This window comes from Zea mays, chromosome 6 (assembly GCF_902167145.1).
Source record: "Zea mays cultivar B73 chromosome 6, Zm-B73-REFERENCE-NAM-5.0, whole genome shotgun sequence".
In the NCBI taxonomy this organism is placed as follows: domain Eukaryota; kingdom Viridiplantae; phylum Streptophyta; class Magnoliopsida; order Poales; family Poaceae; genus Zea; species Zea mays.
In genome coordinates, this window is record NC_050101.1 from 113,201,101 (window position 1) to 113,220,529 (window position 19,429).

Genomic DNA, 19,429 nt, shown 5'->3' on the forward strand with positions numbered 1-19,429 from the left:
TCATTCATACATGGATGGAGTCTTTGGATTCAGTCTCCAAGTTGCAAATGCGCTTGTGTACAACATGGAAGCTTTGAGGAGGCATTGACATTTTTCCGAGACATGCGGCTACAGTCATGAGGATATTTAACTGCTTGTATTTACCGGCTTTTTTATCAGGATATTTAACTGCTTTTGGTAGGAAAGAATCTGTTTCCTACTTCATAGGGCTCCACGCCTAATAAATAGACCGGCACCGCTGATCTCAATCAAACCGTCATCAGGATCCGCCGCCCTGGCTCGCTCCGGTCACGACCTTGCTGTACGTTGTTCCTGGCGAAGCTCGTCTCCCGCCAAGAAGAAGCCACCCAGACGTGACGTGCGTCGACGCTGCCCAGCCACCGCTGTGCTCCCCTCTGTCGTCTCTATCCGTCGATCTACACGACCACACTGGTGAGCAGTCTGTGTTCCCCTTTTACTCCCCGTGCCAAACAATATACTCCTCAGCCCCCTCGGCGCTCGCGACTCACCCTGGCCTGTAGTGGCGCTCGCCGGACGCCGGCCTGCCTGCTGCCGACCGCGCCTGCTCGCGGTCCACGTCGCCTCGGTCCATGTCGCCGACTCACTAAGGGCCAACCGCGGACGGGCGCATGGCCATGAGGCCAGCGCACTGCCCACCGCGACGCCGTCACGTAGTCGCAGACGCGGGGAGCCACGATCTGGTCATCCACCGGCGCCGGGCGCACAAGAGCACACGGCCTGGTCGTCCGCCAGCGCCGGGCGCGCAAGAGCACACAGTACAACAACCCGCGGTTTGCAGTGGCGCTCGCCGCTTAGGAGCCTGGTGCCTGGAGCCGCTCAGCCGCCGCCGGTGGAATCTATAGAGTCCAGCGTGGAGAGTGCCTTACACCTGAACACCAAGTGGGCCTAATGGGTCAACTGCCGGCTGTGATGGACTAAATTAGTTATTTTTTTATTTAAACAGGTTTTATTAGAGAGAGGGTAGCTCCGCCCCTGGTCCTCGAGATCCATGCATTTGAGTTTTAAGTTCTTATCTTATGTTTTCTCTTTATTTAAATCACACTATATATGCAGTTAGCAAGCGTTCATTTGAGATGATTGAGCCACACTTCATGGAAGGCAAGTGTTAAATCTTACCTATTCCTGGGAAATAGTTTACTATTCTCATGCATTCATATGTTAGATTTTTTTTTTGTATTTGTTACATGTGGTTGGTTGGTTGTGCTTTGTGTTATATGCTGAAGATGGATCGATTGCTTCAAGCTACAAGGAAAAGAGGTCTTGCCAGCACAATGATGATTCTAAAGGGGAACAAGAAAAACCATTCCTTTCAGAGGTATGGCAGATGACTCAGTTTTTTGTTTGGTTTTTTTATACCAGAGTTGTCTGCCTTTCATTGATAATGAAGGTCCCTATGCTTGTATGTGTAGGGTGTCTGGTCTCATATACATTCCTTTATGCACATTCGAGACGCGGGGCGAGCTGCCTGTTTGTCCCGGTCTTTTCTACAGTCATGGAGATGTCATCCCTACCTCATTTTTACTGATGAAACATTGGGTTGCAAGAAAAACACATCTCAAGAAAACGAAATTGCAAGCAATTTTTACAGTAGAGTTGATAACATTCTGAATAATCATTCAGGCATTGGGATGAAGGCACTCAAAATCCATGTTCCTATAGGTTACACTGCAAAGGACTCACGTTATCTTAACCGTTGGCTTCAGATTGCTATCACACATGGGATTGAAGAACTCGAGCTAATTTTTCCTTTCATGGCAAAGTACAAATTCCCATATTCCCTTCTACCTATGAGTGGAGACTCAATCAAATGTCTTGAACTTAGTTGCTGTTCTTTTTGTCCCACTTCTAAGTTTGGCTGGTTAAAAAATCTGACAAAATTGTGTCTTGATGGTGTTTTTATTGAGGGTGACGAGTTAGAGCGCCTTGTCTTCTCTGCCCTTGCTTTGGAGAGGTTGGAGATTAGATATTGTGATCGCATAGTCTGTCTGAAGGTTCCTTCCATGCTACAACGGCTCACATACCTAGAGGTTTATGATTGTGACAAGCTTCGTGTTTTGGACATCGATGCTCCAAATATAACTTGCTTCAATTTCGGAAGACATCATACGAAGACGAAACTGTCAATTGGTGGGGGAGTGTCCAAAATAAAAGAATTGAGTGCATGCTTCGACGATGCAGTTTATTATGTCCGTGTTGAACTCCCGTCTATGATGGCAAACCTCGAAACTCTTACCATAAATTCAATGGTTGAGGTATACTATTTCTTTGTGTTGGCTTGCTAGATGCATTTGACTATACTGCAATTGTATCTTATTGTACACGTCTTTATGCAGATGAATATACCAATGCTTCCCAGCAAGTATCTGCACCTGAAGTACTTAAAGATTTCTCTTGCGGCGTACACCTTTCCTTCAACATTTGATTATTTTTCTCTGGCTTCCTTTTTTGATGCATGTCCCTCTTTGGAGGCTTTTTTCTTGGATGTAAGTTTATGTTCATACTTAGACGTCAGTAGTTTTTTTTGCATCTGAATTGAATCATGCTTATCAAATATTTTGTTCATTTTGATATTTTAGGCATATCAGCGGAAGATGAAACATGTTTCGATCATTACAAATCCTTTGGTTCTGAGGGGGACTCCTGAACAACGCCATCACAAGCTCAAGACTGTTGAGATGAATGGATTCACTTCCGCTAAGAGCCTGGTTGAGCTAGCATGCCACATTGCTCAGTGTGCAACATCGCTGCAATCCCTCAAATTGGAGGTCCATCAGAGTGATTTTAAGTGTTATATTCCGGCTAATAAACATAATAAGTGCTCCCCGCTACCTGTCGAGGTTCTGATGGAATCTCGACGAGCACACTTGGCCATCATGACGTACATTGAGCCTATAATTCCCTCCACTGTGAAGTTACAGGTTGTAGGACCTTGCAGCAGATGCCATGCCCTTGAACAGTAGAGTACGTACTACCGTAGTTTCAGTATTTGGGTCATTAGTACCCTCCATAATATTAGAATGGTTTAAATATTTATCGTCCCACACGTGTGTAAAGTATTGTGACTTGCACCTATTTCATTTTAATTCTAATGTCTAAGCATGAACAAACAGTGATCCCGTTATTTTTGTCCCACAATGTATGTAAGTTATCCATTGCATTATCAGTTGCAAGGATTGAGGCAGTAAATTGTAATTACAAGTGAAGCAAGCTAACTAGGGGACGAGACCAAGCAGGTGCTCCCGGCGGCGGTCGGGCACCACTGTGGCGCCGCGTGCAGCCGGAGGCCACGGCTCTAGCCGTTGTTTCCCTCGGCGATGCCATCTTTTCTGCTTTTAGATGGGGAAGTCACTCGCGTGTCCTGAGTGACCATAGAGTCTCTTTGTGTTGGGGTGGTTAGGTACAACCTCTTCTTCCCCGTTCTTCCTCTCCTATGTCTCCACTTCCTTTGGATCTCAATCTTGCGGCGTTTTGGCCTCCCATCAATTTCTCAAATGGCTATATGTTTTTGCCGAGGTTTCTATGACCAACCTTTGTAGGATGAGCAGTTTTACAACTATCTGTAGCACTATATATATAGTACAAAACAACAATATTTGTATGGTTGTGGTTTCTATGACCAACCTTTGTAGGATGAGCAGTTTTACAACTATCTGTAGCACTATATATATAGTACAAAACAACAATATTTGTATGGTCGTGGTCTGCCTAGGTTCTACCTATGCGCGGGTACACACCACTGATAAAATGAGACTAGGTGAGCAGCGTACATCGCGTCAAAAAATCGAGATAACAATATTGTCTCCTCTGGTTTTGATTTATTATTTCTTTTTAGCTCAAAAGCTTAGCATCACATGATTATAGTTTCCAACACATGTATCTTTCTCTAATAATCGAAGATAAATATTATTTCATAGTTGTTGGAGCGAGGACGAGACTAGCCCGTCACCCTTTGTTTGCCGACTAATTGTCGAAGTGTCCTATGCAGAGCAAAGAGCTAGGGGGAGGGGGACAAAGGCAACCGCGAGAGCAGGCCCTAGGTCGCCTTCTGGCGACGAAGACTCTCCTCCTACAATGCCAACGGACGAAGGCTCTCATCTTGCGAAGGTTCGGTCTACTTTCGCTCGGGCCAGGCAAGAGCCACGAAGGGATCGTCCAACGAAGGGCTCTTAGAGTGAAGGCTCCACAGAAGCTTTCTCAGAAAGGACGCATGACTTTGCGCCCACATTAACAAAGGATTTAATGGGAACGATGACTGTGACCCAACGCAGGGTGGGCCTGCCCGTAAGCCTTCTACAAGGTAGAAGAATGGGTGTAATTAGGATAGTGTGTCGGTGGTCCTATAATTACCCCGTTGTACAATATATTCCGATAATATAGTTGGTGGTCGGGAATAAGAATGTATTTTGTGGAACCGACCATCAGCCACCCTATAAATACCTCTGTCCTATAGCTAGACACAACATGATTGATACGACATTTGAGCTTCCAACAATACATTTTGTCGTGCCAGCTTTCATCCTCTCTCCTGACTGCTTGGGTCCACAGTTCTCAGTCCCAACATTTAGCGCCCACTGTGCTCATTTCGAAGACCAACCCACGATAGCTCCCAAGAAAACAACACACTAGGACTAGCTCCCCCGCTCAGGACGTGACTGCGAAGGGCCACCAACAATTCCCACCATTAGAAGATGAGGGCTTTTTCACTATGGCGAAGGCCTAGGCATCAACACCGAAGACCAACAGCTGTTACACAGCCTTCGCATGACAAATAGCCACCTTCAAAAGCAAAAGGAAACCCTGGCAGCCAAGGGGAAAAACTAGACATGCAGGCAAGAAACAAACATTTGATCTGGGAAGAGATGGAAAAAGCAAGGATGCTACAACAAGAAATCACAGATTTGCAGCACGAGGCCCCCTTGCTAGCAATTACCTAGAATTAGGGGTGGAAACGAGCCGAGCCGAGCTCGGCTCGGCTCGCCCATCTGGCGAGCTCGAAAACGAGGCTCGGCTCGGCTCGGCTCGCTCCTGGCGAGCCAGCCGACTCACCGAGCCAACGAGCCTAGCCATAAACGTAAAACTGCTCTCTAAATTATAATATAAAATCTTAATAATATTTTAAATAACATATTTTAAATTTCTAAAATAGATACATCACTAATATAATATAGAAAATAGATTTTTATAGTAATCTTAAATAACATAAATTAATTGCCCACTCGATACTAATATTATATGCTAATTATGATTTTATGTAACAAATTGTTGTTGGGTCGAGCCACGAGTGAAAGGGAAATAGGCTTACACCTTTTCCTAATTGATTTTGGTGGTTGAATTGCCCAACACAAATAATTGGACTAACTAGTTTGCTCTAGACTATAAGTTTTACAGGTGCCAAAGGTTCACAATAAACCAATAAAAAGACCAAGAAAGGGTTCAAACAAAGAGAGCAAAAGACAACCGAAGTGTGCCCTGGTCTGGCGCACCGGACTGTCCGGTGTGCCACCGAACAATGTCCGGTGCACCAGGAAACTCAACTCCGAACTGCTCACCTTCGGGAATTCTGGGAGCCGCTCCGCTATAATTCACCGGACTGTCCGGTGTAGCACCGGACTGTCCGGTGTGCCAGTGGAGTAACGGCTACTACAGCGCCAACGGTCGCCTGCAACAGCAGTTAATGCGCTACAGTGCGGGCAGAAGTCAGAGCAGAGCCAGAAGGCGCACCGGACAGTCTACAGGACCTGTCTGGTGCATCACCGAACTGTCCAGTGGCCCAGAAGACAGAAGCTCCAACGGTCGAAACCTAACGGTCGGGTGATGTGGTTGGCGCACCGGACTGTCCGGTGCGCCATGCGACAATAGCCTCCACCAAACAGCTAGTTTGGTGGTTGGGGCTATAAATACCCCCAACCACCCACCATTCATTGCATCCAAGTTTTCATTCTTCAAACACCTTACAAGAGCTATAGCATTCAATACAAGACACAACCAAAGAGATCAAATCCTCTCCCAAGTCCAAAGATCATTCCAATCAAATAGTGACTCGTGATAGAGTGACTTGTGTTCATTTGAGCTCTTGCGCTTGGATTGCTTTTCTTCTTCTTTCTTGTGTTCAACTCAATTGTAACCAAGACAAGAGACACCAATTGTGTGGTGGTCCTTGTGGGGACTTAGTGTCCCGTTTGATTGAGAAGAGAAGCTCACTCGGTCTAAGTGACCGTTTGAGAGAGGAAAAGGGTTGAAAGAGATCCGGTCTTTGTGACCACCTCAACGGGGAGTAGGTTTGCAAGAATCGAACCTCGGTAAAACAAATCACTGCGTCATCTGCCTTATTTGCTTGTGATTTGTTTTCGCCCTCTCTTTCGGACTCGTTTATATTTCTAACGCTAACCCCGGCTTGTAGTTGTGCTTAAAGTTTGTAAATTTCAGATTCACCCTATTCACACTACACCAAAATAGTGAACTTCCTAGAGCCTAAACCCTAGGAAGTTAGCCGTAAACTCTAGGAAGTTAGCTAAACCCTCGGAAGTAAAGCCATCCCGTCGGAAGTTTGGCTCTCGGGAATTTTTTGTCGGAAGTTAGCTTAACTTCCTAGAGCCCTCTAGGAAGTTAGCTAACTTCCTACAGCCAAAGGAGCCTCTCGGAAGTTAGTAGCTTCACGGCGTCAGTGCCGTCAGCTGACTAACTTCCTACGGCTGACTGTAGCCCTTAGGAAGTTTGCTGGCTAACTTCCTACAGCGCAGTTGGCCTCTAGGAAGTTAATTTGACCAATATTACAAATGTTGTTTATTTTTATTTTACACCACATTACACAACATAACAAATATATCAACAACTATATAGCACAATATATTTTCACATAAAACATCTCACTCACAATCACATAACAATATTAAAATTCATAGTCTCATCAATTACATCACAAAAGTCTCATCCATAGTCAAAATAAGACACATATCATCCAGTCATAATAATAGACAATATCTCATATATAGTCATAATAAAAGTCTCAAGTATCACAACACATAACATGGAAGCTCACGATCGCTGATCACCATCAGGATTCTCAAATCGATAAGAAACAGGTACACATTTCTTCAGCTTGGGGTTCTTAAGCTGCTACGTTCTTGAGGGTCGTGATATGTACACCCGCTCTTTTTGCACTCATATGTCCAGTGACCATGCTGGAAACACTTCTGGCATTGGGTATATGCGCCAACAGAAGAAGTTTCTGAAGCTTTTGGCTTCACAGTGCCCAGCTTCGCAACCTTCTCTGTACTCATCAGATACATCTGACTCTTGGCTTCCTTCCTCTCCTGCCAGCGGCTTGGTCCCTCTTCCTTCTGCCCATAGGCATTCACATTGCGGGCAGCAACAGTCGTAGCCCATTCAGCTTGAGCCCTGCTCAATCCCTTAGTCACTGATAACGTGGCTGCCTTTATTCTGTCTGCAGCAGCATGTGGCTTATCATCATTCCCAGACATGTTCATTCACTTAGAGAGAACATGATTATCCCAAATCAGCAACTCTGCAAAGAATAAACTTGTTCTGATCAGTAAGGAACTAATGAGGTCAGTCATATCTTCAATAAAACGATGGCAATAATAATAATAACAATAATAATAATAATATAGGATCCACCTCAAACCAGCCAGAATTAGAACATATGCATACACATTCAGACTAACTGTTTTTATCCCTTTTGCTACAAGTATAAATACAATACAAGGAAAACATTTGGTAAGAGTATTTCATACATTTCTATTATGGTTTCTCAACTTCAGACACTAAATATAACAAACTAACAGTAGATAACTAGATGTAGAAAGTAACTTGCATAATTATATCGGATCTGTAGTTCAGTTTTTACTAGAGTACATAGACAGTACGTGACCACTGGAAGTTCTATAATCAGATTATCAAGTTCTCTCACTGTCACACATAAACACTAGTTTTGTCTCTCATTGTTATGTCTTACACATACAAATAATCAGATCATCATGTTATCTCTAGTCCTAATGGCTCCAATTAAGAGAGTTGTCTGAGATAAGCTTTGCAGTTTCAAACAACCAATTCAGCCGATTTACCATATTATCATACTAGTAAATGGGGCGCGCTCTGCGCGCGTACCAAAAAAAATCGTAATGTGTGATAATAATTATATTCTTTTGGACAAGATGAACTAAAAGATATATAAATCGTGAATCCTATGCTAGGACATCAAATAATGTTGTAGAACCTTGAAACTTGATAATTTGCTAAGTAATTGGGAAGCTGCATCTTCTCAAGATGGAAGAACCAAAAGAATGCCAGTGTCGTAGCTGCCTAAAACAGTACGAAACCAAGCAAATGGAAACATTTTAATATCCCAGGTGGCTACATTATTGCCAAAAAACCCATAAAATGTTAATGTTGTCTAGTGCTATATGAATTAAAAAAAGAACAATAGAACATGTCATGTTTTGTTCTGAGACTCCAGATCAGTTCTTAGCACTGATGTTATTCTTTTCCTTGATCTTGGATAGGTTGTCCAACTTGACAAAACACTTCAGGTCTTCATAAGAGACTGTCTTAGGGTCTTTCCTCCACAACTCACTTAGTACATGAAGCTTGTCGAGCAAGTGCCACATCCATTCAGGATACTCCGAGTTTGCTTGGATTTTCGGATCAGAAATTCAAAAGCCTCCTTGAGGATATTTTCCCCAAACACTGTTTTATTCTATTGGTTAAGAGCAGGAGCTTTGCTAGTATCAGCCGCTCCACCGTTTTTTTGCCTTGCTTGCAATTGCAAGGCATCTACTCTTTGCCTATTGAGCGTTCAAATAAAAGAGGGGCAGATAGCATGTTCCTCACCTGAGTAATCCAAAAGGGAGGACGAGCTCTTGATGATGAGGACATGGAGCTCCCTGATAGAGGCAAAGCAGCACTGTCGCACTCGCTGCCCGGAACAGCTCACCGGCGGTGGAAGCGATAGGGGTGGGCATCACAGCTGGAGATGGTCGTACAGGGATTGGAGGGCCCCGCCCGCCGGAGCCTTAAGAGCTAGATTAGTGTGTCCTCGACCTCCATGACAGTAGAAACTTAGATTGGAGAGAACGCAAACATGTGCAGCGCACTCTGGAACAATCCAGGCGCTGAGAAGGCAAGACGTCTGCTTGACCGTTGGATGTGTATCATGTGGCTGAGGCGAGAAGGGGTGACGTGGAACAACGCAGTGCAAGATATGCTCCCGCGGTTAATATATAGAATATTGTACCATACAAAATTCTATCGTCGTATCCTGAAAAACGAACAAATAAGTTTAACTGACAACCAATCACTAGCAACCGAGTACATTATAGGGAAAGTGTATATATCAATAACAAGCAAGAAACAGTACAAAACCAAGTATTAAGTCTGGTAGGCAAGAACCAAGAGCTGTAAACTAGTACTACACTTCGCACAAAACAAATGGCGGACATCACTAATTCTACTCATAGAGAATAAACATTTCGGCGCTCCCTAGTAATAGATCAGGCGAGAAATTGACCACAGCCCCGGGCTCGAGGTGAGAAGGCAGGCGCAGGGAGGCCCTGGTGAGCTACATGCATGGTGAAGCGTCCGGTGGCGGCGCCGTGGTCTCATGAAGAAGGGGCTGCCGCATCAGTGGATCTGGAGGAGGAGATGCGCCACGGTGCTGAGGTGGGAGGAGGCAGGCGGGCACCCGCGCGGCCACCCGCGCGGCCAGCAAGGTGGGACCTAGGTTTCACCTCGGAGACTAGGCGCAGCGAAGCTCCGTAGAATATCCGACGGAGCGTCGAATCCTCGAGACGCCCCCAGTGCCTTGGTGAACCTAATCGACGCACGCTGTAGGCGTGGAAGATAGCGAGTCGGAGTGGGAAAGGAGAGGTGGAGTGAGCCTACTTACCAGCCGGAGCGCAGAGGAACGGAGGTCGCAAGGTCACCTCGCCGCTGTGGACTAGGGTTTGGCGGTGTGGGGGTCAGTACGAGACGAAGGATGCCGCCCGGTCCCTGTCTGGTTTGGGAGATCGGTCAGGGAGAGGACGAGTAAGATAAAAAATATTACTTCCTAGAGTAAAAGCCGTAGGAAGTTAATTAACTTCCTAGATGTTATACATGTACTCTAGGAAGTTAAGTAACTTCCTAGAGCCGACCGTAGGAAGTTAGATTTTTGTTTGACTGGTCAACGGCTGAAACCTAACTTTCTAGAGGAGGCCGTAGGAAGTTAGCTGGCCAGCTAACTTCCTAGAGCCAGCCGTAGGAAGTTAGCTTTTCGTTTGACTGGTCAACAGCTGAAACCTAAGTTCCTAGAGGAGGCCGTAGGAAGTTATCTAACTTCCTACGGTTTTTTAACTTCCGACAGCTTTTATAAAATACCGTAGGAAGTTAGATATATTTCCTAGAGCTACTAGTTGCCTCTCGGAAGTTATTTATTTCCTACGGTTTGTTATAAAAGCTGTAGGAAGTTAAAAAACCGTAGAAAGTGTATCATTTTGGTGTAGTGTCACCCCCCCTCTAGGCGACTTTCAATTGGTATCAGAGCCCGGTACTTCATTAGAGCCTAACCGCTCGAAGTGATGTCGGGAGATCACGTCAAGAAGGAGATGGTGACCGGCGAGAAGCCCGCCACAAGCCATGGGAAGGCTCCATCCGGAGAGTCCGGCAACAAGGTGAAGGGATCCCCTTCACACGACAAGTCGCGTCAGAGCGGCGAAAAGAAAAAGAAGATGAAGAAGGTAGTCTACTACGAGACTGACTCTTCATCGCCATCCACTTCCGGCTCCGACACGCCGTCCATCACTTCTAAGCGCCATGAGCGCAAGAAGTTTAGTAAGATCCCCTTACGCTATCCTCGCATTTCCAAACGCACCCCTTTACTTTCTGTCCCACTAGGAAAACCACCGGTTTTTTACGGTGAAGATTATTGTATGTGGAGTGATAAAATGAGGCACCATCTAACCTCACTCCACGCTAGCATTTGGTACATTGTTGAGTTTGGTGCACAGGAACCATCCATGGGGGATGAAGGCTATGACTCGGACGAAGTAGCCCAAATCCGGCACTTCAACTCCCAAGCCACCACTATACTCCTCGCCTCTCTAAGTCGAGAGGAGTATAACAAGGTGCAAGGGTTGAAGAGCGCCAAAGAAATTTGGGATGTACTAAAGACTGCGCACGAAGGAGACGAGGTGACCAAGATCACCAAGAGGGAAACGATCGAGGGGGAGCTCGATCGCTTCATGCTTCACCAAGGGGAGGATCCACAAGCCATGTACAACCGGCTCAAGACCTTGGTGAACCAAGTGCGCAACCTCGGGAGCACTAAATGGGATGACCATGAAATGGTCAAGGTTATTCTTAGATCACTCGTATTTCTTAATCCTACTCAAGTTCAATTAATTCGTGGTGATCCAAGATATAAACTAATGTCTCCTGAGGAAGTAATAGGAAAATTTGTGAGCTTTGAGTTGATGATCAAAGGCTCCAAGAAAATCATCGAGCAAGGCACCTCCTCCACACCCGATGTGCAACCCGTTGCTTTCAAGGCAATAGAGGAGAAGAAAGAAGACTCTACACCTAGTAGGGTCCCCATCGACGCCTCCAAGCTCGACAACGAGGAAATGGCGCTCATCATCAAGAGCTTTCGCCAAATTCTCAAGCAAAGGAGGGGGAAGGACAACAAGCTCCGCTCCAAGAAAGTTTGCTACAAGTGTGGTAAGCCCGGTCATTTTATTGCAAAATGTCCATTATCTAGTGATAGTGACAGGGGCGACGACAAGAAGTGAAAGAGAAGAGAAAAGAAGAGATACTACAAGAAGAAGGGCGGCGATGCCCATGTTTGCCGGGAGTGGGACTCCGACGAGAGCTCCACCGACTCCTCCTCCGACGAGGACGCCACAAACATCGCCATCACCAAGGGCCTTCTCTTCCCCAACGTCGGCCACAAGTGCCTCATGGCAAAGGACGGCAAGAAGAAGGTAAAATCTAGATCCTGCACTAAGTATGCAACATCTAGTGATGAGGCTAATTCTAGTGATGATGAGGATGATTTATTGACACTTTTTGCTAACCTAAACATGCAACAAAAGGAGAAATTAAATGAATTAATTAGTGCTATTCATGATAAGGATGAACTCTTAGATAGTCAAGAGGACTTTCTAATTAAAGAAAATAAAAAGCATGTTAAGGTTAAAAATGCTAATGCTCTAGAGGTAGAAAAATGTGAAAAATTGTCTAGTGAGCTAAGCACTTGCCATGATGTTATTTCCAACCTTAGAAATGAAAATGTCAAATTAATTGCTAAGGTTGAGAAATCAAATATTGTGATGATTCGATTGACAATCTTAGAAATGATTATACTAGTTCAATTGCTAAGATTGAAAAATTAAATGCCTCTCTTGCTAGCCTTAGAGATGAAAATGAAAAATTAATTGCTAAGGCTAAGGAATTAAATGTTTGCAATGTTTCCATTTCCAATCTTAGAGATGAAAATGCTATATTACATGCTAAGATTGTTGAACTAAATTCTTGCAAACCCTCTACATCTACCGTTGAGCATGTTACTATTTGCACTAGATGTAGAGACATTAATGTTGATGCTATTCATGATCACCTAGAGTTAATTAAGAAACAAAATGATCACATAGCTCAACTTAGTGCTAAGATTGATAAGCATGACTTAGAAAATGAAAAATTTAAATTTGCTAGAAGCATGCTCTATAGTGGGAGACGTGTAACACCCACTTTGTAATAATATGAATAGAGAAAACAATTTCTCCTTAGGTCAGTTTAACCTTTGTGCATCATCACATGTGAACACCATGTCCAAAAACAATTAATAAAAAGGATATACTATTAAATTGTGCATCATGCTGAGGTTTTATTTGGTGTGCATTTTGTGACAACATAAAATAAAAAAATGTGACAAGGAATATATTAAAAAAAGCCCAAAGTGGAATTTAAAACCTAAAAGAGATTCTAGAATTTAGAAAAGAGAAACAAACATCTATTATGTGATATAAGAATATAAATGATATATATAAATATATCTCCAAATTGGAACTTGTCATGGCACAATATAATAAAAGGATAAATTTGTCACAAGTTTGAATTTAAAACTAGAATTTAAATTTGAATTGGAAAATCTAAAAGGGAAAAGAGAAAGGAAAATATAAAAAGAAAAAGGGAAAACAACTTATATGGGTCGCGGCCCTCATTTCTGGCCCATCCCCACAGTTCATCCCGCGCGGCCCAACTTGGCCGTCCGCTCGCCCTGGGTGGCGTGCCGACACGTGGGGCCTGTGTGCCAGTCAAACGAGCGCGTGGGATCTTCGGGCTGTGGCGATGACGGGTGGGACCCGCACGTCAGAAGCTTCTTCTCCCCCCCAGTTTTCGGATCCACTGCTTGCACTGCACTCCGTTGACCGAATCGCAGGGCCGGATTCCTCGGTTGGGCCGTTTCAACCGCTGTCGCCCTGAATTGCGGCTCGGATTCCAGGCAATAAAGCCGAGACCTGACCTAGATGCTGTGCCGCCGCCTGCACTCTGCTGTTGCGCACTCGCTGCCGCGCCATCCCCTTTCAGCATAACGCCTCGGCCATGAACTTCATCCTCCTGCCTCCAGCCTCTGGTTCTTGCCCAGGTCGCGGGTATCGCCAGTAGGCAGGGATCGCTCTCGCACGGGACCTAGCGCTGGAGGTCAGTCGTGGTGGGCGAATTGGCCGTCGGAGTTGGGGAAGAGGGCCACGGATACAAGCCTCGCCGCCGAGACCACTGACCATCTCCTATGCGGTAAGAACTCTATCATCTTGCTCGAATCGCCCATAGTATCGTATCGCGCCGCGTGTGACCGTGTAGAGAACTTGGGGGGCTGGGAATTGGTTGCCGTGATGGCTCCGGCATCTGGGGACCGCACCATCGCGGTGACTGGAGCACTTGGATCTCAATTAGTGAAATTGAGCTTACGATTAGAGTCGTCGTGAACTTCGCATTGTGTTGGTACCCTCGGGTACGCTTATGGGGCATCGGGACACCAAATGGCATGCTCGCCGGCGTTCGGCCGCCGCGGGAGGGCGGCGCCGCCGCGCGGATGGCCCAGGAAGGGGAGAGATGAGCTCGATCCGGCGATATCGTTACGGAGGGCTAGGATTAGGTAATGTGTACCCCCTTCATGCGATCATATCGCGACCGTTGGATCGCTGGTGAACGACTCGGATCAGACCCAGAAGCCCCTTTTAGGTGATCGAATCCGATCCGTAGGATTTGGATCCGATGATCGGGATTACATACCGATTCACGCGGATGTTGTTTTAATCTGGTGCGTACATCTCAGATCTGATGGCCAATAGCACCCGATACCCTTTCGCTTTGCTCATTTACATAAGAAACCCTATGATATTTGAGAATGAACCCGCCGTCCGCAGTCACTATTCACTGAGTCTAGGCATTTATGCGCGCGGGCCCCTGGACTTCCCAGATATTGACGCCCAGTCCAGAGTAGATTAAAAATAGAGAAATGATATTAGAAATTCGTTTTTAATACAAAAACAATTCTAGAAACTTGTTTATTCCATAGAAAATTCATTTTTGCTCCAAATTGAACCATTCCAATTTATAAAATTTTGTAATAATATTCTCTATCATTTAGTATCACTGTTTTGACATGAACTCAGTTAGAAAATTAATTTATCATCTAATCCTATTTTAATCACATTAAACATTAGGAAATTCATAACTTGAACTCTATAACTCCAAATTTAATGGTTCCAGTTCCTGTGATCTCATTTTAAGGTGTAGATTTTTACTGTATATTTCATTTGCATGTTTGATGTGATGTTAATTTGTGCTATACTATGTATGTATTGTGTTGATGCGAGTAGACGAGCAAGCCACTGTGGATTCTGAGGTTCAGCAAGTAGAGATAGCTGAGCAGGAGCTCATTGAAGGCAAGTTGTGCCCTTGATCACTTACTTTTTCCCAGCCATGTTCTTATTAATTATAATGATCTGCATAGGATAATTTTGATGGGACCCAATAGGTTACCCTAGTTTTGGCTATCTTTATACCTTGTTCACCACTGAAATATTTCTTTGGGTAGTACCTGCTATTGCTTTATATGGATTTGGGTATGAAGATACTTTATTCATAATTACTCTTTTATTCTCTTTTATTATTACTGTTCATGTTAAGATCATTATGTTAATGGGAACATGGAGCGACCACCCGGGAAAACAGTGCTACCACAAGGGTATAATGGGACGCCCTTGGCTGATTAACTAGGAAAGCTAGTGGAGGTCTTCCTTACCCGAAAGGGGCAAGGGCAGTAGGGGAGTGGTCAGTGTAGGGAGGTCCTTGGTTGATTTTGCTGCGATGGCGGTCAGGCAAGAACCCTGCATTGGAGCTTCCTATAAACTGTAGCGGGATTTCTGAAGCTAGTGGAACTTTGTAAAGGCCTCGTAGTGTTACCCTGCCTCGCCTCCTCGGTAGAGGTGTATGGGATTGGCCATCTCTTGGCAGATGGGTAACATGACTTGTGGGTAAAGATGCGCAACCTCTGCAGAGTGTAAAACTGGTATACTAGCCGTGCTCACGGTCATGAGCGGCTCGGACCCTCACATGATTAATTTATGGAACTGAAATTCAATTTGACATCTGCATCGCATTTGGGATTATTTTTCTACTACTTTTCTTTATTATTATTAAGGTTTGGTATTTACTTACACTTAGTAAATGCTAATAAAATTTTGACCAACTTATAAAAGCAATGCTCAGCCTCAGCCTTTACTTCATTGATTAGCCTTACACTTCATGAACTCCCACCTTTGGTGAGTTCATGCCACATTATTCCCCACAACTTGTTGAGCGATGAACGTATGTGAGCTCACTCTTGCTGTCTCACACCCCCCACAGGAGAAGAACAGGTGGTTCAGGAGGAGCCACAAGGCGAGGAGTTTGATCTGATCTAGGTGGCGTTTCTCAGTCGACATTGGCGCCAACGATACTTAGTTCGTTTTATAATTATTCTTTTATTTTGTAATAAGTCTTCCGCTATGTAATAAGTACTCTGATGTTTTGTGACATTTATCTCTATACACTCTGTTATATATATGTTGTCTTCTTGGCGCATGTATGAGATGCACCTGGCTTTGTTCCTTAAAGCCCGGGTGTTACAGAAGTGGTATCAGAGGAAATGTTGACTGTAGGACGAAACCTAGATAGAAATGGACAAACCCTTACCTACTTATCTTATTCTGAATCATTCTATACTTACCTTACTCTGATTCTTTCTACACTTATCTTGATTCTGTCTCACCTTCTACTGTTCTAATCTGATCATTCTTACCTTTTCTACTCTGAGACAAGATGGATTTCACGCTTTGGAATCCCTACCCCTGTGACATTTTTAAGAGATAGGAGACCTAAGACAAAAATTGAAACTATTTTCTCTATTAAAAAAAATTGGTTGATTGTTCTGATGATAACTGCTTGATTTGCTTCTTTGATTGATTGAAACATTATAGTTGGGCATCTTAGCATGTACCACTATAAGGTAATGTATTAGCTTAGGTGGGTGACACACTAATCTACTTAGCTAATAAATCCCCCGCAGTAACATTCCCTATAATTACTCGCCTTGTCTACAATTCTTCCTTTCTTACCCTGTGTTTCTAATCAAGATGGGCTACCCCTATAGTGTTAGAAGAGAGCACTATAGGCGTGATCCTTGGTATATCATGGTTAAGAAAGGCAAAGGTAGTTTATACACTGTGCTAAAGAAGCCATTGAACTCACCAGTTCCAAAGGAGAAAGATTTGAAGTTGGAATTGCAGCAACTATCACCATCAGACTAGCAACATTCTTAGTAGATGAGAAATTTGTTGGTGGCAACATCCGTGTGGTTAGAGATTTTTCGGTTGTCTTTCCAAAAAGAGTTACCAAGGAAGCCACCAGATAGAGAAGTTGAGTTTGTTATTGATCTCTTACCTGGAACCGCTCCTATTTCTAAACGGCCATACAGGATGTCCGTAGAAGAACTAAAGGAACTTAAGAAGCAATTAACAGAATTACAAGAGGCTGGGTACATTCGTCTGAATTCTTCACCTTGTGGAGCGCCGGTTCTATTTGTACAGAAGGAAGAAGGATCACAAGGGATGTGCGTGGATTATAGGTTCCTTAACGATGTCACTGTGAAGGACAAGTGTCCAATACCCCGCATTGAGGAGTTATTTAATCAGATGAGAGGTGCAAGGGTATTCTCCAAGATTGACCTCCGATCGGGTTACCATCAAATGAAGATTAGACCATCGGATATTCCTAAGACAGCTTTCTCAACCCGATATGGATTATATGAGTTCACTGTTATGTCTTTTGGATTAACCAATGCACCAGCTTATTTCATGAATTTGATGAATAAGGTGTTTATGGAGTATTTGGACAGATTCGTCGTGGTGTTTATCGACGATATTCTTATCTATTCTAAGAATGAAAGTGATCATGAACAACACCTAAGGTTGGTGCTACAGAAGCTACGAGATAATCAACTCTACGCTAAGTTCAGCAAGTGTGAGTTTTGGATTGACGAGGTGCCATTCCTTGGACATATCATTTCTAATGGAGGGATATCAGTGGATCCTGCTAAAGTCAAGGAGATAGTGGTGTGGAGCATACCCACTACAGTTACGGAGGTTCGGAGTTTCTTGGGACTTGCAGGCTATTATCGGAGATTTATTGAAGGATTTTCTAAGTTTGCTAAGCCCATGACCTCACTTATGGAGAAGGGAAGAGAATTTAAGTGGGATGAGAAATGCCAAGAGAGCTTTGATCAATTGAAGGAGAGATTGATGTCACCGCCAGTATTGATTATGCCAGATCTGCAGAAGGGATTTGACATTTATTGTGATGCATGTGGCCAAGGATTGGGATGCGTGCTCATGCAAGAAGGACATGTGATCGCCTATGCATCTCGTCGGTTGCGGAAACATGAATTAAACTACCCTACTCATGACTTGGAACTTGCAGCCGTTGTGCATGCACTTAAGATTTGGAGGCATTATATTATGGGAACCAAGTGTCAAGTATATACGGATCATAAGAGTTTGAAGTATATATTCACTCAGAAGGATCTCAACCTTAGGCAACGCCGTTGGTTGGAACTCATTAAGGATTATGATTTGGAGATTCACTATCACCCAGGCAAGGCGAATTTGGTTGCAGATGCCTTGAGTCGGATAGAGCATGTTCACTCCGCTTTCGTTGTCCAGCTACCTAATGAATTAGCAAAAGATTTTGAGAGACTCAACCTGGGAATTGTTACACATACGGAAGGAGTGACTATTGAATTGGAACCTACCTTGGAGCAAGAAATTCGTAAAGGTCAGGTTGGTGATGCCAAAATCTAGGAGATCAAGGATCTGATAACAGAAGGTCGAGGTCCGGAAATTCACGGAGGATGAGCAAGGCACAATATGGTTCAAGGATCGGATATGAGTTCCTAAGATTGATAGCCTTCATGAGACTATATTGAAGGAGGCCCATGATTCGGATTATTCTATTCATCCTGGTAGTACCAAGATGTATCAGGATTTGAAGTAAAAGTATTGGTGGTATGACTGAAGAGAGATGTGGCTGCACCTGTGGTTATGTGCGATGTGTGTCAAAGAGTTAAGGCTAAACACCAGAGGCCAGCTGGACTACTACACCCATTAAAGCTACCCGAATGGAAGTGGAAAGAGATTGGTATGGATTTTATTACTGGATTGCCTCGCACCCAGAAAGGATATGATGCTATATGAGTGATTGTGGACAGATTGACAAAAGTGGCTCATTTCATACCTATGAGGACTAATTACATGGGAGCCAAGCTAGCAGAATTGTATATGACTTGGATAGTTTGTCTACATGGAGTGCCTAAGAAGATCGTTTTGGATAGAGGATCACAGTTTACCTCCAGATTTTGGAAAAAAATCTTGAGAATATGGATACGAAGTTGAAATTTAGTTCGGCCTACCATCCTCAGACTGATGGACAGACTGAAAGGTCTAATCAAGTATTGGAGGACATGTTGAGAGCTTGTGGCCTTCAGCATGGTAGTAGTTGGGACAAGAGTCTACCTTATGCTGAGTTCTCATATAATAATAGCTACCAGGCCAGTTTGAAGATGTCACCGTTTGAGGCTTTATATGGCAGAAAGTGCAGGACTCCATTATATTGGGATCAAACTGGTGAAAGGCAGTTGTTTGGACCTGAGATTATACAAGAAGCAGAGGAACAAGTTCAGCAAATAAGGGAGAATTTGAGAACTGCATAGTCAAGGCAGAAAAGCTATGCTGATACCCGGAGAAGACTGCTTGAGTTTAAGGAGGGTGAATATGTCTATTTGAAGGTGTCACCACTCCGGGGTATGAGAAGATTT

The 19,429-nt window shown here is 44.1% G+C and overlaps 1 protein-coding gene across 2 annotated transcripts; it reads left to right on the forward strand.

The window, feature by feature from the left end:
* Positions 1-231: 231 nt before the first annotated feature.
* Positions 232-3,060, forward strand: LOC103629791 (uncharacterized). Of its 2 annotated transcripts, XM_008650902.3 has the most exons (6): positions 232-432; positions 1,075-1,119; positions 1,245-1,336; positions 1,431-2,273; positions 2,355-2,504; positions 2,598-3,060. In XM_008650902.3, exons 2-6 carry the CDS (start codon positions 1,095-1,097, stop codon positions 2,979-2,981), a joined length of 1,494 nt encoding a protein of 497 aa, XP_008649124.1. In that variant the 5' UTR covers positions 232-432; positions 1,075-1,094; the 3' UTR covers positions 2,982-3,060. The 2 variants fall into 2 exon arrangements, with proteins under 2 accessions (XP_008649124.1, XP_008649123.1); XM_008650901.4 differs by lacking the exon at positions 232-432 and having other exon boundaries at positions 438-1,119.
* Positions 3,061-19,429: the final 16,369 nt, after the last annotated feature.

Coding starts and splice junctions, on each gene's coding strand:
- LOC103629791 (XM_008650901.4), top strand. CDS start 1,038: ATGTTTTCTCTTTATTTAAATCACACTATATATGCAGTTAGCAAGCGT. Junction 2,274..2,354: donor CCATAAATTCAATGGTTGAG/GTATACTATTTC, acceptor GTCTTTATGCAG/ATGAATATACCAATGCTTCC. Junction 2,505..2,597: donor TGGAGGCTTTTTTCTTGGAT/GTAAGTTTATGT, acceptor TTGATATTTTAG/GCATATCAGCGGAAGATGAA.